Raw genomic sequence first — 15,981 nt, forward strand, 5'->3', positions numbered from 1 at the left:
GCAGAACCACAGAGTCACCAAGCCACTAAAGTAACCTGGATCATAATTTTTTGTCAAATATTTAAGCTTTGATCATGTGTACTTTTAACCATTTAACACCGAGTTAAAATCACATATACTTCACAATTAAGGAGTGGCAATCATATGGTAAAGAGGAACATTCCTTGTTAGACAAAATACCTCAAGGGTTTTTTTTTATTTTTATTAAGGCATTTTAATCTTCACATATGCAAAAGAGCTTCAAAAACGTAACAGAGCATCTCTGACTCTTCACCAACATTATTTATCCTAATTTTATGAAGCTGCTATAATAATTGATGAATTCTATATATTAAGACTTAAAACGTTTACCATTACTTAAGTATAAAATGCTGAAGGGCAGGAAAACAACAATCATATATTGAGCTTTAAACTTCTGCTAAAAACTAGGAGAAAGGCAGTAAAGTTGCCCATGCAGATTAAAAGTGGAAAACCCCTGATTTAGGTTTCACTAAGGGCATCAAGGATTGGTGAGTTCCCATTATCACACTGTACTTCATATACTTGTGAATTGCACTGTTTATAATGGCTCTGCACCTGCAAACAAGTTACAACAAGAATTAAGCAATTGTACCTATCCTCCCAAATGCCTCAAGTGCTGTCTTTACAAGCTTTTCACCATCTTCCACTGAATCTGTAAGAAAAAAGTATGATTTTTCAAGTAAAATTACCTTGATACATTGCACTTCCAGGTTATTAACAACTAATTCCAGGAAGCTAAGAGAAATAAACTGGATACAACCCCAATATAAAATAAATTCAAATTCAGCCACTATTTGCATATGGCCTAAAGCATATCCCACACACTAAGTCTAAATGACACAATGTTTGCCATTGCAAAAAAAAAAAAAAAACCAAGAAGCAAAACTAGTCAGAGTCATCCATTCCCATCTTGCCTCTGACAGCTGCTGAGATACAATTTCTTATTATGTCCATGTTAAGAAAGCATATAAAAGGGTATTACTAGACAAGTATTAATTAAAAATGTAATTGATTAACTTGATTTTAGCATCAATGTCTCCCTACTCCACATCACATTTAACTTATTCAATTTATATACTATTGGCAAGCTGGAAGTAGTTCTACATTAAACAACATCAAAAATTCATTCAACAGGTCCACTATTGCTATAGATAAAGCATTACACTAGTCTGGAAATAACATACCATAATTAGGGACGGCTTTCCCTCCTTTTGCTCTGATTTCATCAACAACTTTGTCAGCAGCTGAGGAGCTCTTCCCATATCCCCTGAAATCACCTCCAAGATCATTCACTGTGCATCACAAAGAAATGTATTTTTCATTGTTAATACTCAGACTTAATGGCCTCTTCTTACCTCATTATCACACTGGAAGTTACAAGGAGTATTACTGAAACCTGCTACATGTGGCTCATACTGAGAATTGCATGTGATTATTAAAAAAACAGTGGGTTGCTTTATTTTTATTTAGTATGACAACACACAGTATCAGTTTCTAAAAGCACCATGGGAAACATGTCTTTATTTTTGCTCTCTCCACCATGCAATCAACTTGCTTGCCCTGCCCCAGCTACCTCTCTAATTGTGTTACTCTAGTTCAGAGATTAAGATTAAGATCAAGATTACACATCAATCACTGGTCTCCTGTCAAACTGCTATAGCTACTTCATGAACCTTAAAGAAGACTGAGAAGACTTTGTTCCTGTTCAACAGCTTAGTTAAAATGTTACTAGTAAACTTCACTAAAGAATAGATTGAGTGGTCTGAACAAAGCGAAAAGATCTTGCTTCAGATCCTGCTCCTGTGGGGTAAGGCCACCTGACACAGCTGCATTGCTCCCAGGCTGCTCTCTGTACTGGGACATGCATCATTAACGGTAGCTGCACAGGACTGATTCACTTTGCTGCAGTGCTGTATTTGCTTGCCCCCCAGTTTCATAGAATCCACAAGGGAAAAAAAAATTCCTCAAAAATCCATGCACACATTACATTTAGACCAAGAATTTTAAAAAAATTCTAAGAAGTATGTTTAAATGGGTGTAAAATGAAGTTGTAAGAAAAATATAATTGACTGTGGGTTTATATATGATACTGGTATTTTGCTAAACAGTCTTTTGCTCTAGTCAGCTCCAGCTTTTTACCTTCCTTTAAGTCTTTAAGAAGCCAGCAACAGCAAAATCCTCAGAAATGTATGAGACATTCTTGCTGGTCCTAACGGTAAACAGCAACTGTAAGTCTTCTGTATCATCACAAAAGGAAATAAATTCATATCATGCCCCCTTTCTCCCCCCCCGCCCCTTTTTTTTCCCTGTTGGTTTTTTGGGGGGGGGGGGTTGCCGTTTTTTTTTCTTTTTACTGTCCATGTTAAGAGGAACATAACTTGCAGGACACATGAAAAAAACTGTTCTGTATTACTTAAACCAAAAAGTCTCATCTGAAATCCTGTATTCAACTTCACGTGGAGCACTGCAAGAGAAATGTAGAAAAACTGCAGAAAATCCGTATCAGTAAATGAAAATGCCAAAGCCCAGAAGTGACCCATGTAAAGAATGCAGAAGGTGTGGGGAGACAGCAACAAAACAAAATCAAGAACCACCTAGCCTGAAGCAGGAAAAATTAAGACAGAATATGATGATACGCTCAAGCACATTAACAGACTGATGCAAAAAAGAAAGAAGGCAAAATCTCCAAGCTAAACAGATTAATACCTAACAGTTTGAACATGCAGGTAGCACAATTCAGGTGAGGCACTAAGGAAAACTTCCAAGTGTAGTGAAGCATTAGAACAGGTGGCATGGGCAGACTACTCCGTTTGCAACATCGAACATGTTCAATACAATATTAAAGAAAAGCAAGTCAGGAAGAGCACCAGGACTTCTAATCTGTCCTGTGAAAGAAGAGTGGACATTTTTGTGGTAAATATTTCTAAAAAAAGCATTCAGTGAAGTCTTGTTAAGCCATTACAGCTCTCTACCAAAGAGATGCTTATATACCTTTATCCTTCAATGGTAATTCGCTGAAAAAAGCTTAATTAAGTATTTGGGAAAATAAGCCAGGCACCTTAGGCTGAGTGCAAGCACTAACAGAGTTGAAGCCAAAGTGAGTATGCAAGAATGAACACAGCCATTCCAGGCTTTGAAAAATATAAAATAACGCTACAAGAATAATTAAAACAAAGAAAAACAAACAAAACAACATAAAAATGACATTATTTTAAGATCAAGATTTACATTATGTAATTTCCCGCTGAAAACATCCAGTAAAAAAGAGCGAGAGACTGCAGCAGTTGTGGTAGAGCACAGTTATAGTCTGAACCATAGACAAGAATTTCTCTAAGTCTATAAGTGCATTACTAACAAGCAGCACAGCATAGCAGAAGCAAACCTGTAGAGTGAAACAGTTGGTGCTGAGGACCTAATATTTACAGTACACAGTTGGGTTTGGTTTTGTTTTTTTTGGTTTGTTTTTATAAACCACCTCATTTCATGCCCTTGCCTGGTGCCAGACACAAACTGTGAACAATCTCGGTGCACTGCTAAACTGTCTCTTCCAGTTCGGTTTTCTAAGGAATACGCACATCAATACCATCCCACAACACAAAAATACAGATGCAAATCAGGAGAGATGCTTCAAAAGTATGCCTCCAAGCTAATCTAAAACAGCAACACAGAAGAGCCTTCAGGCAGACTGAAAAAATAAAAAAATAAAAAAAAAAAAACAGTGAGGTCTGGACATAATACAGGTTGCAATACAAAACCAAAGCATTCCCTTCCTCCTCCTTCCAGCTTTTTCTGATAAAAGGCATGAAAGAGCCAAAGCATGACAAAAAAAAAAAACAAAAACAACAGTGGTAGCAGGCAGCCTTTGGGTGACAAGAAAAGGTGAGTCTAACCACACCCACAGCAATTCATTCAACAAAAGGCTGCACACAGAGATGTGGAACCAGACAGAGAAAGCTCCCTTGTTGGGACGCACTGGTCCCAATTTCAGCTACAGTATTTCATCACTGTTCTTACAATGTACCTTTAAATTCCGTAACTTAAAAAAGGGAGCTTGTTTTTAAGAGATAAGATGCGAGTCTTATATCTGCTTGAGTTAAAAAAAAAAAAAAAAAAAATCATCTTTACACAAGTGTCGTGGTTTAAACCCAGTCAGGCGACTTGTTCACTCACTCCGCCCACCCCACCCCCCCCCCCCTTCTTTTCCTCCCCCTACTCCCGGAAGGACATAGAGGAGAATCAAAAGAATGCAACTCCCACAGGTTGAGAAGAACAGTTTAGTAACTAAGGTATAACACAAATCACTACTGCTACCACCAATAATAACAATGATAAAGGAAATAACAAGCGAAGAGAATACAACACCTCAGCACCAGCCAACCAATAACTCGGCCCCGCAGCCCGACCAAGCACGAACCAATACCTCCTCCAACCCCCCAGTCCCCTAGCCTTTCCAAGTAACTCTCCGTTACCTCCTGGGCATGACATGCTGTGGTATGGATACCTCTTTGGCTAGCTTGGGTCAGGTGTCCTGTCTCTGCTTCCTCCCGGCTTCCCCTCCTCCCTAGGGGAGCATGAGGCTCACAAAGTCCTTGGCCAAACCAAAACATCCTTGTTATCAGCTCTGTTCCCGAGCCGAAAGTCAAAACACTGCACTGCACCAGGTACCAAGGAGAAAAATGACTGCTACTGCTGAACCCAGGACAAGAAGTAACTTCTCAACAGTTTGAAGTCATAACCATAAGAGAACAAGAATAATAAATACAGGCACATAGAGGTAACTGCAAAGCACTACAAGAAGAGGTGAAGTGCAATTTCCAAAGGGAAACAAGAAGTTTCCCTTACCAACAGTCAATTCTTAATTTACCGATTTAACTATTGTGCAATGAGGCCACGAGATAAATAAGTACTAGCTCTGATCACCCCATATATTTTCTTTCAGATCATTCTAGAAAGTCAGAATACCACTAGCTATAGAGAGTCCATAAAATTAAACATTTGGGCTGCTATAGTACCTAATTTTTGTTAAACAAGAACTCAGACAAAGTATTCATTTCCTGGTAAATAAGGCATCAAGGTGGCAACCAGCAGTGTCTTTTTCTCCACAGAGACTTTCATATTTAATCAATAAAGTAAAAGCCTACAATTCTTATGAAATTTTGTACACTGAGATTGAGATTTTTCTTAGAAAGCTACTAAAAATCAAGTAGGTTCTCGTTCACTATTTGTTTGAACGTGTAACTTTGAACTCAAAAACCACACCTGTACAAAGTAATTCATAGCAGTCAAATCATAGAATAATCAAACTGTTTAGGTTGGAAAAGACCTTTGAGATCAAGTCCAACTGTTAACCTACCATTGCCAAGTCCACCACTAAACCACGTCCCTAGAGTGTCACATATACACAGTCTTCTAAACACCTCCAGGGAAGGTTATTCAACAACTTTCCTGGGCAGTCTGTTCCAGCAGTTGACAATGCTCTTGGTGAAGAATCTTTTCCTAACAACCTGTCTAAAAATGGCAATGCTAACTGCTGCAGAGTGCCCAGGAATGTAATTTAACCTTCAAAATTAGCTTGTGGTACAGCATTTTGCACAACTAAGTATTCACTGAAGTAGGTTCAACCAAATGACTACGGAACTATCAGAAATCCTTTACTGAGAGCTATTTGGCACTGTCATTGAGACCAGATGGACCTCCTGCACAATGCACTGCAGAAACAATGCAGTGTACTTTCAGTACATTCTGTGCTTTCTACGTTTCAGTAACTTCTTTCCTGCAGTAAGGTAACAGAAGGTAACATACATTTTAGATGGTGACATTAAAAGTTTCTGAACAGTATTCACCCAAGATAACACACTCTCTGGACACAACCCACAGTAAAGATTGGTATAAACGGATGAAAGTTAAGTCCAGGAAACTGTTTGATTCAGACTGGCTTCCCAGCAAAAATGAGCCCTTGGTCAAACTTGGGCAACTTGTTTCATAAGAAAATAAAGCTTAGAAGCAAAAATAAATGCAAAAGATAAAATAAATATTACATAACAAAGGTTACTGTCTGAAAGGGCATGGACTGTTGAATGCAAAGCAAAAAGGCAAAGGTTATTGTCTAGATCAAGTTAGTTAACATAAATAAAACTTACCAACTACTGAAGCTCCTCTTTCTGCAAAAGCCAGAGCATATGCTCTGCCCAAACCTAGTTCAAAATAAGAAAAAAAAAGAAAGGTTAAAAAAAAAAAAAAAAAGAAAAAAAAGAGTCAATTTGTCTCCTGGATCACAACTCAAGAGAAAACACTACACAAAAATGAACCACTTGAGGAAAAATGCACCAAATCAACACAAACATTGAATGTTCAAAGTAAAACACTGATTGCCCCAGGAGTTAGAAGTTTCACATAAAACATGAAAGTAAAGAAAACAGATAAATTGTACAAAAGCCTCCAGCCAGAATAAGGAAAAAAAAATTCCCCGTGCTTACTCTTTGTTATTGCACTGGACAGAACCATCAGAGAAAGCTGTCTGCTGCTGACTTTGTGGTTGTGATAGAAAAATACATTTGTAAGGCAGAAAATTTAATGTCTTGATGTAACCTTGAAGAAGCAGGGGATGTTTCAAGTTAATTAATTACATTCTAAGTTAATAAGATACATCCCTGGTTAAAGTTTGTCTTCAAGATTTGAAGAAGAAAGTGAACAAAATTTAACTGCCAGTGAAGATGTACTGACAAAACTCCTCCAATTATTCAGATATAAAGGAACCACTTAATACCACAGTTAATCAGATGTACCCACAGTTTACCTATCCTAACAGAAGACTCTCATTTTTGCCCCACATTCAAAAGCAAGACTTGTGCACCTCTACTCCGGCTTAGATTCTAGGCGTGTTATATATTAGTTATTTGTTATGAGAAATAATCTTCCACTGTATCATTCAAAAGTTATTGAAATCAATAATTTTTTCATTCCAAAAGAAACTGAGATTTGATTGATCAAAACATGACTGGTCAGAAAAAAGTTTCTCCAAGTGCAACAGTATCTCTTTGGCTTTCACCAAAACATTCACTGCTAGCTCTTAAAAGAAAAACTGGGGGGAAAAAATCAGAACTATATAGCTTGCATTGAAACACACTAATCTCACACCAACAAACCGGAATTTTCCTTAAGACTCCAAAGAGTTTCTGCAATGGAATGTACCACATGAGGTGCAGCCACTGCCTGATGTTAACTAAGTCCAAGAAATTTTTTTTGTTTTGTAAAGCTACACAACTGAGAAGTGCACAAAACCCAGACGACGTTATATATGCTGGTATTCTCAATTAGCAAGCAAGGAATGAATGCTTAAGAACCGAAATGAATCTTAAAATAAGAATTAGCTTGCAGCAGCAACGCTACATGACAGGCTGCAATACTTCACAGGGGATTTGCCCAAACGGAAAAGAAACACGCATTTTTAGATGCTTGTTTATGTGAAAAAGGGCCTCACTTTGAAACACACTAGTGATCAAGATGTTTCAGATAAATTCCAACTCTGAGCTGCTCACTAGCATCCAATTAAAAAAAAAAAAAGTGTTGACAATGTCTTTGTTTTGCTAATACCTAACGTACTAATCTGTTCTTCAGTGAGACTTGTTCCATAGAAAAGCACATAACTCATAGGGCTGGTAAAAGCTGAAAATCAACATGCAAAGATCTGGCCTCAATCATTTTCTGGTTTGTCAGCTGCAGGTGACCCGAGTCACACAATCTCATATTCATGGTCCTTCTCTGCAAGACATCACATAATCTAGGCCTCCAAAGCGACTTCTCTATAGGCAGCTCCACAAAAATAGAGCAAAACTTCACTGTGGGAAGAAAGAACCTTCCTAAAGAATGGCAGAACAAGCTCCTTTAGCAGCTTATCACAACAACAAATTTTGCCACACTCTTGGCCACACTCAGCTCCTATCATTGCTGGAAGTACCAGAGTAGCCAAAGGTCAAAGCATGCATTCAAAGTAAAAGTGGAAAAATAAATACAATCAAACAAAATATGAGGCGAAAAAAATAATGAAAAAACAAAAGGCACACCACAACAAATACAAACACATTTCCTGGCAAAACTAAGCATTCCACTGCAGAAACACCTTCCCTGTTCCGGGAGAGGCCAGGCCCACAGCCCACCAACAACCCAGCCCAGCCCTCCTGCTGAATGAAACCTCTCCCTATCCCTTGTCCTCTCTGCTGCCTGCTCCCCTGTGCCTCCAGAAGCCCCCCCCCCCCCCCCCCGGAGATGGCTGGGAAGGCAGCGGCAGGCTGGAGGCTGCTTTGTGCACTGGCACAGGTGAAACCCGTCCTGGAACAGCACTGCGTCAGACCCCCCAGGTTGCAAGCGTCAGTCACTGTGTCCAAGGCGAAACTGGAAGGAATTAGGATATCAAAACAGTATGTGCGGCGTGACATCCACTACTGCAAGTGGTGTGACTTCTACCGTGCATTTAAACAGAGAAAACGCACAGCGACAGTGCTGGCAAGCTCATTTTCGGCAGTACGGAGCTCATATTGAGCTGTAACAGCTCAAAGCAAGTTAGACGGTAACCCCTGTACAGCCTTGGCACCGCCGCAGCGACGGCCGACACCTGGCCGGGCCGCCACAGGCCCGGCTGCCTTGCAGCGCGCCCCTCTCCGGCCGACACGCCTCTGCCTTCCCAAGGAAAACACCCCTGGTTGGAAAGTGAGGCCCTCACAGACGGCCCCGGCGGCCATCGCCGGGCATACGGGAGCCTGTCCACACCCCCCGCCTCCCACCGGAAGCCCCACCACGGACTCTGCCGCTGCCCGCCACACCGCACCGCGCCGCGCCCTAGGACAGAAAGGGACGGCGCTCCTCACCTCCTCCGGCGCCGGTCACCAGGACCACCCGCCCGTCAAACCTCAAACCCGCCGCCATGACTCTCCCCTGCCCCGCGACAGTCTATACTCCGCGGCAGCTCAACCTTGCTGTCAGGACACAGCTGGGCAGGACAGGGCAGGGCCGAGAGGCAGAGGCGAGGAGGAGCCTCTCCGCACATGCGCCGCCGCCCTCTGGGAAACGTAGTCCGGGCTAAGGGGAGAGAGCGAAAGGGAAACGCGGCTCTGGGTGGCGGGAGGTGCCTGTCCCGGGGAGGGGACATCCCATTTGCACACTTTTACAGAGCCGCTTGTGAAATACAGGGCTTGAATACTGAGCTCGTCTGTCCTGACTTACCGCGGGCACGTCTTCACGGGTGTCTGAAGGTGCTGCAGCTGGGTTGGGTGGGTTTCAAGGTGAGGCTGCCTGAGTGTAGGCATCACCCCTCCATTTGAAGCTCATCTTTATTTTCTTCATAGAATCACAGAGTAGTTACAGTTGGAAAGGACCTTAAGATCATCTATTTACAACCTCCCTGCCATGGGCAGGGACACCTCACACTGGACCATGTCACCCAAGACTCTCCAACCTGGCCTTCATAGTAATCTTATGGTTTATGTTATGGTAGGTTTTTTCCTTTACTATTTCCCAGTACAACTCACTGCTTCCAGCTGTTGCTTCCCTGGTTGTGGGAGTTCATTAGATGGAACAATTCATGTGAAATATGCTACCTTTTTTTCCCATGCAGATTTTGCCTGTGTTGAAGGCACTGCTGGTGCAGGTGCCCAGGGGCTGGCAGGAGGCTGCAGGAGTTGCCCTGCACCAAATGCAACCACCCACCACAGGGCACAGCTGAGCCCCACAGCCAAGGTGGTAGGGCCTCTGTGAGAAGAAAGGGTAAAACTCCTGTGCAGCAGCTGTGGGAGCCAAAAGTGAGAAATCTGTGAGAGCAGCAGCCCAGCAGACACCAAGGTCAATGAAGGATGGGAGAAGGTGCTCCAGAGGTTCCCCTGCAGCCTGTAGTGCAGACCGTAGTGAGACAGACTGTGCCCCTGCACCCCATTGGGGTCCACAGTGGAGCAGATATCCCCCTGCAGTCCATGGAGGTCCACACTGGAGCAGGGGGATGCCCAAAAGAGGCTGTGACCCCAAGGGCAGCCCATGCTGGAGCTGTGAAGCCATAGAGAGTGGAGCCCATGCTGGAGCAAGTTTGCTGCAGGACTTGTGACTCTGCACGGACTCATGCTGGAGCAGCCTCTTCCTGAAGGGCTGCATCCCATAGAAGGGACCCATTCTGGAGCAGTTAGTGAGGAAATGTGGCTAGTAGTGACACCAGAGTGGAGCAGGGGTACAGTACAGGAAGAAAAAATTTAGCAGAGATGATGTATTTTGTGGAACCACCTGGTGGGTTAAGTAGGAATGAACATGCCTATTCATTGTATTATAATAAGCATGGTGTGATGTGAGACAATGTCATTTACAATGTAACTGTAAGGTATGCCCAAAACTCTAAGCAGCTGAGTAGCTTATTTTGCTGGGGGAAATCATCTATATACTCCTTCTGTACAGCTGAAATTTAATTTACGACTAACCTTTCTTGTACAGTTCATACAGTCTGGATTATTTCTGGAGCTAGTAGAAAGAAAATACAGGTTTGCTGCAGATTATTTTCATGGCTGGTAGTGCTTTACTGTCTATACTAAAAGAGCTGATAGTTACCCAAGCATTGCCTATTTAGAGACTTGCAAATTGGGAGAAATTGGCATTTATGACCTCAACTGGTCTGTAACATGAGAAACAGAACACGAGTCAGCAGTGTGCGCTCACAGCCCAGAAAGCCAACCCTATACTGGGCTGCATCAAAAGGAGCATGACCAGCAGGTCAAAGGAGGTGATCCTGCCCCTCTGCTCTCATGAGACCTCACCTGGAGTATTGTGTACGGTTCTGGTTTCTTCAACATAAAAAGGACATGGAACTGTTGGAACAAGTCAAGAGGAGGGCCGCAAGGATGATCAGGGGACTGGAGCACCTCCTGTATGAAGACAGGCTGAGAAAGTTGGGATGTTCAGCCTGGAGAAGAGAAGGCTGCGTGGAGACCTCATAGCAGCCTTCTAGTTTCTGAAGGGGGCCTATAAGGATGCTGGGGAGGGACTCTTCATTAGGGACTGTAGTAGTAGGACAAGGGGTAATGGGTTAAAACTTAAACAGGGTAAGTTCAGGTTAGATATAAGGAAGAACTTTTTTATTGTGAGGGTGGTGAGGCACTGGAATGGGTTGCCCAAGGAAGTTGTGAATGCTCCATCACTCTTAAGCATTCAAGGCCAGGTTTGACAGAGCCTTGGGTGACATAGTTTAGTGTGAGGTGTCCCTGCCCGTGACAGGGGGGTTGGAACTAGATTATCTTAAGGTCCTTTCCGACCCTAACTATTCTATAATTAGGAACAGAGATGTATTGGCTGTGATTTTATTACATGCAGTTATTTTTTAACAGATAAACGGCATTGAACCCTGTAATTGCAATGGACAGTTTGGACACTAGAGGGAGTACTGTGCTATAATAAAACTGACAACACACCACAAGAAATACGACAAACATGAAAAAAGCTTATCCAAGTCAAGTCAAAGGGACACTGCTTTTAGTACACGCTGGTTTTACTCAGCCAATAGATTCACTGTTGGGGTAGCATTTCTTCTGACTGTATAGGCATGTTATGTGTATGCACTGGAAATGACAAAAAAATGTTCTGCAGTCAGGTAAGAGAACACAGGGCAGATAATTAGTGAAAAAAAGAAGTATGATAGATAATGTTTAATGCATGCAGAAGCAATCCCTTGCACTGGAAGCGTGTGTTATTCTAGCATTCTATTAATTGGCACAAATTACCTTCACAACTAATTACACTTTCAAAGTTTGCCTATTTCATTTGAATGCAACTCAGCACAAGAGCAAATTTCCCAACAGCGAGTCACTGCAGTTGGCTGTGCGTTGCAGAGAGAAGTGATTATGGTTCGTCTGTACCCAGTGTTCTGTAGTAGGAGGAAGCTCTTTCCCGGGAGTGCAGGGCTGTGAGTCAGTTGCGATTGATGTTCCTGAGGAAGTGTCTGTTCAGCCTCCACACTCAGTATTTTCTTTGTTGTTGCTATGCTGTGAGCTAGGGCTTCTGCCCAGGAGAAGACAGGGAGGTCTGCAGGACGAGAGCAGTGCTGGCAGCTGTGAGAGCAGCCTGGCTGGCCCCCCCAGCACCACCCTGGCACATGGTGTACCTCAAAAGGTACAGTGCACAGAAGAGAGCATTGTATGGATGCAGTGTGTAGCCATGGTGCTGTCTGCTGAGGACTACGTACCCTTATTTGTTCCCATGCATTTGTTAGAGGTGTTAGGGTCTTGCTTCTGTACTGTGCAGTAAATTCGGATGTAATTTGTTAGGGTAATTTGTTAGCTCAGTCAGCTGTGCATACACTCCTATAAATATCTAGTTTTGAGTGGAAATACTCACAGGAACTAATGTGGTCAACCCTACACTACCAAACAGATTTTCATGATCCTTTATATAATTGTATCTATCTAAAGCAGCATAATCCTGAGTGCATGGCTATAAAGGAGTCCTAGGAGAACTTGTTTCATTTTCAGTGCTGGTTCCGGCCTCTTACATCATCTTGAACTGGCCATTTCAGCTCTCGCCTGTCAGGTTCCATAGTCTTCTGTGTCCTGGTTTTGGGTTGGAATTTTTTAGATGATGGTCAATTCAAGGAAAGAACTCTACATGCCTCAAGTAAGGTCAGGCCCTGAGGTACTTCTGTAGCGTAATTTGTACTTTAGGTAGCTAACAAACAGGCCTTGTTAACAAGCCTTTTACAGCTTCCACATTGTTGTGGTTTAAACCCAGTCAGGTAACTTGTTCACTCACTTCCCCCCTTCTTTCCCTCCCCCTACTCCCAGAGGGATGGAGAGGAGAATCGAAAAGAATGCAACTCCCACGGGTTGAGATAAGAACAGTTTAGTAACTAAGGTATAACACAAATCACTACTGCTACCACCAATAATAACAATGATAAAGGAAATAGCAAGGGAAGAGAATACATCACCTCACCACCAGCCAACCGATAACTCGCCCCCCAGCCCCGACCAAGCACCGACCCATACCTCCTCCAACCCTGCAGACTCCCAGCCCTTTCCGGCTAGCTCCCTGTTACATCCTGGGCATGACATGCTGTGGTATGGAATACCTCTTTGGCTAGCTTGGGTCAGGTGTCCTGTCTCTGCTTCCTCCTGGCTTCCCCTCCTCCCTGGCAGAGCATGAGGCTCACAAAGTCCTTGGCCAAACCAAAACATCGCTATCAGCTCTGTTCCCAAGCTGAAAGTCAAAACACTGCACTGCACCAGCTACCAAGAAGGAGAAACATGACTGCTACTGCTGAACCCACGACACACATTTTGGTGCATAAACTGGGATTAGAATCAGCAAAAAGCTCACACTTCAAAACAATAAATAAAACCAGAGTTTTCTCAAACAGATTTTCCTCCCTCCCTCCTACCCCTCTGAAAACACAACAGGAAGTGCACTGGAGTGAAAGTATACCGCTTTTATGTTTTTTAAACTGAAACCTGTCTGTATTAAAAAGATCCAAAATACAAAGAACCACTCAGAATGGAAAGGGGTTTGATGGGTTTCATTAACAGTTTGAAGTGATTTGTTCCAAAAGTTATACAGTTATCAGAAAATATTTGCATCAGTCTGAAACAAGGTATGAGGGCAAAACAGTGTCACTTAACCAAAGGGGGGTGACATTAGGCGGAAACTTGGAGTAGGTGTCAAGCCACAAATCCATAGCAGGTGCCAAACTGAGTTTTGAATGAGTGAGCCATTGTGGAAGATTAACAGTAGCACGTCCAGATTCCAAACTGAGCCAAACAGGGTTTAAAGTGGTTGAAACTGATAAATAAATGAGTCAAAAAGGAAGACCAAATATACTTTATTTTGTTTCTTAGTGAGAGACTAGGTGTGAACTAACAGCTATTTATTATTAACCCTTCCTGTTCAGCAGGCTTCTTACACCAGAAAAAATACACCAAAAACCCAAAGCAGTACTGAGTACTGAGTATGATAATGCTTTTTTTTTCTGTTACACTTCAATGCCTACGCCAGTTCTTTTATAAACAGTGTATTTTCATGTTGTGCACTGGACAAATTAGTTGTATGTTCTAAAGGCATTCTTTCAATTGACAGACTAGATAAGTGTTTGTTTGGGAGGGGATTTTCTCTTGTAAACTTGAGGCTGCAGGTGGTGTGGATACTATAGGAGTCTTAATCCCATTTAAAGTGGTTTCTGCCATCTGCTGTAGTAGATGGTGAGCACCTTTGAAACTTTTGCCAGCAGCGGATAAAAGAATTGACTGATTTGCTTTACCCTCCAGTTTTTAATATCACTGTAAGATGTTTGGATCATAAGGTTTATTTTCAAGTGGTTTCTTTGCTTTCTAAATGGTTTTGCTCATGGAGATTTGTAGAGGCCTGTTCACTTGGAACAAAGATTTCTCTACAAATGCAAGTGAAGAGGGCAAGCGGATGGTTTTTTCCATGACCAACAGCTAGATACTGAATCCATATTAAAAACTGTGATGCAATTCACTGAATACTTCATGGCCTGCAACAGATGGTATCTCCCCACAGACTTAGTGCTGGGGAGGGTTTTGAAGGTAGGTGTTTTCTGCCATGACGAAAGAGGCCTCCTTTGCAGCCAGGTCATCGTCCCAGTTTTCCCTCTCTCTCTGCAGGCACACTCTGTCTGCCAGTGCAGAGAGTTCACTGAAACGTCTTGGCCCTGAGCTGGTCACAAATGTTCATTGCATATAAACCAATTGTATGGCCCACCACACTCTACTAGTTACTCCCTTAGTAAAGTAGTTAAAGAACTCTACATAATTTGATTAGGTATACAATTTATGTGGTAGAAACCCTGGCTGAGGAATTCTTCTAGGTAGCATATAGTGTTTATACTGATTTCTTTCATCTGAAGGAACAGCAAATAGTATTACTTACCTTCCAGTTCACATTCCCTTGTGTTCTTTTGTTTTTCTGTGAGCCTACAACAGTTAGTAAGTGGGGTTTTTCTTGCCAGTGAATCCACTGTCACCCTCAGAACTTGAAAAGCAGCTTTCCTGATGTGACGTTGAGGAGCAGCCCACTGTACAGTTAACAGTGAATATCTTCTTGTGAACCAACTGCAAGTGTAAATGCAAACATTTTTATAGCTCTTGTCAACTACCCACATCACAGGAGGTCTCATGTCCCTGTTGTGGCAAGAAACGTTAATTTTGGCATTTGTAGCACATAACACTCAATTAAGTAGAAAATCCATGCTGGGGGCACAAGCAGAGCACAATGGAAGCTCGCCATTTGATTCCATCAGAGACGTAGAGTTTAAGGGAGGCTGAAGCCCTGGGTCAGTCAGGGCTTGGTAGACTGCTGAGCTGGTATGTAGTAACATGTTAGTAGAACAAATTCATTAAGCAGAAACTAGTTGCTTGTGCGCATCTACAGCTTTGAAAATATGTCCTGTGGAGAGATGTTAGGGAGGTGCCAGCAAAGGGTTATGGTGTTGCTCCTATAATACAACCACTCCATTTTATCAAAAAAGAATAAAACCCACATGGACTAACATAAGAAGTAAAAAGACTAACAAATAACCATATGTCACAGTCTGTGGAAATCAGATGCATATTGGCACTACTACCAAGTTATGAGTAAATAGATTTTGCAGATGAGCTGAATCTTTAATTAATAGATGGAAGACTTGAAATATCTCCTGAGAAAACTGATTCAATGCAGTTGCTTTCTGAGTTAACAGCCATATTAAGCTTTCAAACAATCAAAAATTCAAAGAGGTTCTGCTTATACAATAAATGTAGGTGGCTCCTTTAATAAACAGAAACCATGCACAAAAGGTAGATAAGCTACTCTTAAATTGTGCCTCCTAAAATGGCTTCTTCCCTCAAGCTGCCACCAATGGCATTCTATAGTGCTGAATCGTGATGTTACAGCAGCTTTCTCTGCACAACAGCACACATTAATTACCCCAAATAGAGAGCAGACTTC

At 42.2% G+C, this 15,981-nt stretch overlaps 1 protein-coding gene across 2 annotated transcripts in view; it reads right to left on the reverse strand.

Moving 5' to 3' along the window:
• Positions 1–9,022, reverse strand: part of HSD17B4 (hydroxysteroid 17-beta dehydrogenase 4) — a 64,083-nt gene extending 55,061 nt beyond the window's left edge. The window contains exons 1-4 of one of the 2 annotated variants that reach the window (XM_061468698.1): positions 8,886–9,022; positions 6,162–6,215; positions 1,206–1,313; positions 614–673 (exon numbers count right to left, since the gene is read on the reverse strand). In XM_061468698.1, coding sequence (XP_061324682.1) covers positions 614–673; positions 1,206–1,313; positions 6,162–6,215; positions 8,886–8,943 — 280 coding nt within the window. In that variant the 5' untranslated portion in view covers positions 8,944–9,022. Of the gene's footprint in view, positions 1–613; positions 674–1,205; positions 1,314–6,161; positions 6,216–6,497; positions 6,632–8,885 lie in introns of those variants that run through there. The other variant, XM_061468699.1, reaches the window with a different exon arrangement.
• Positions 9,023–15,981: the final 6,959 nt, after the last annotated feature.

Source organism: Pezoporus flaviventris, unplaced genomic scaffold, assembly GCF_033815535.1.
Source record: "Pezoporus flaviventris isolate CSIRO_AGI_PZ_B2104156 unplaced genomic scaffold, CSIRO_AGI_Pfla_v1 ptg000050l, whole genome shotgun sequence".
Taxonomy (NCBI): Eukaryota; Metazoa; Chordata; class Aves; order Psittaciformes; family Psittacidae; genus Pezoporus; species Pezoporus flaviventris.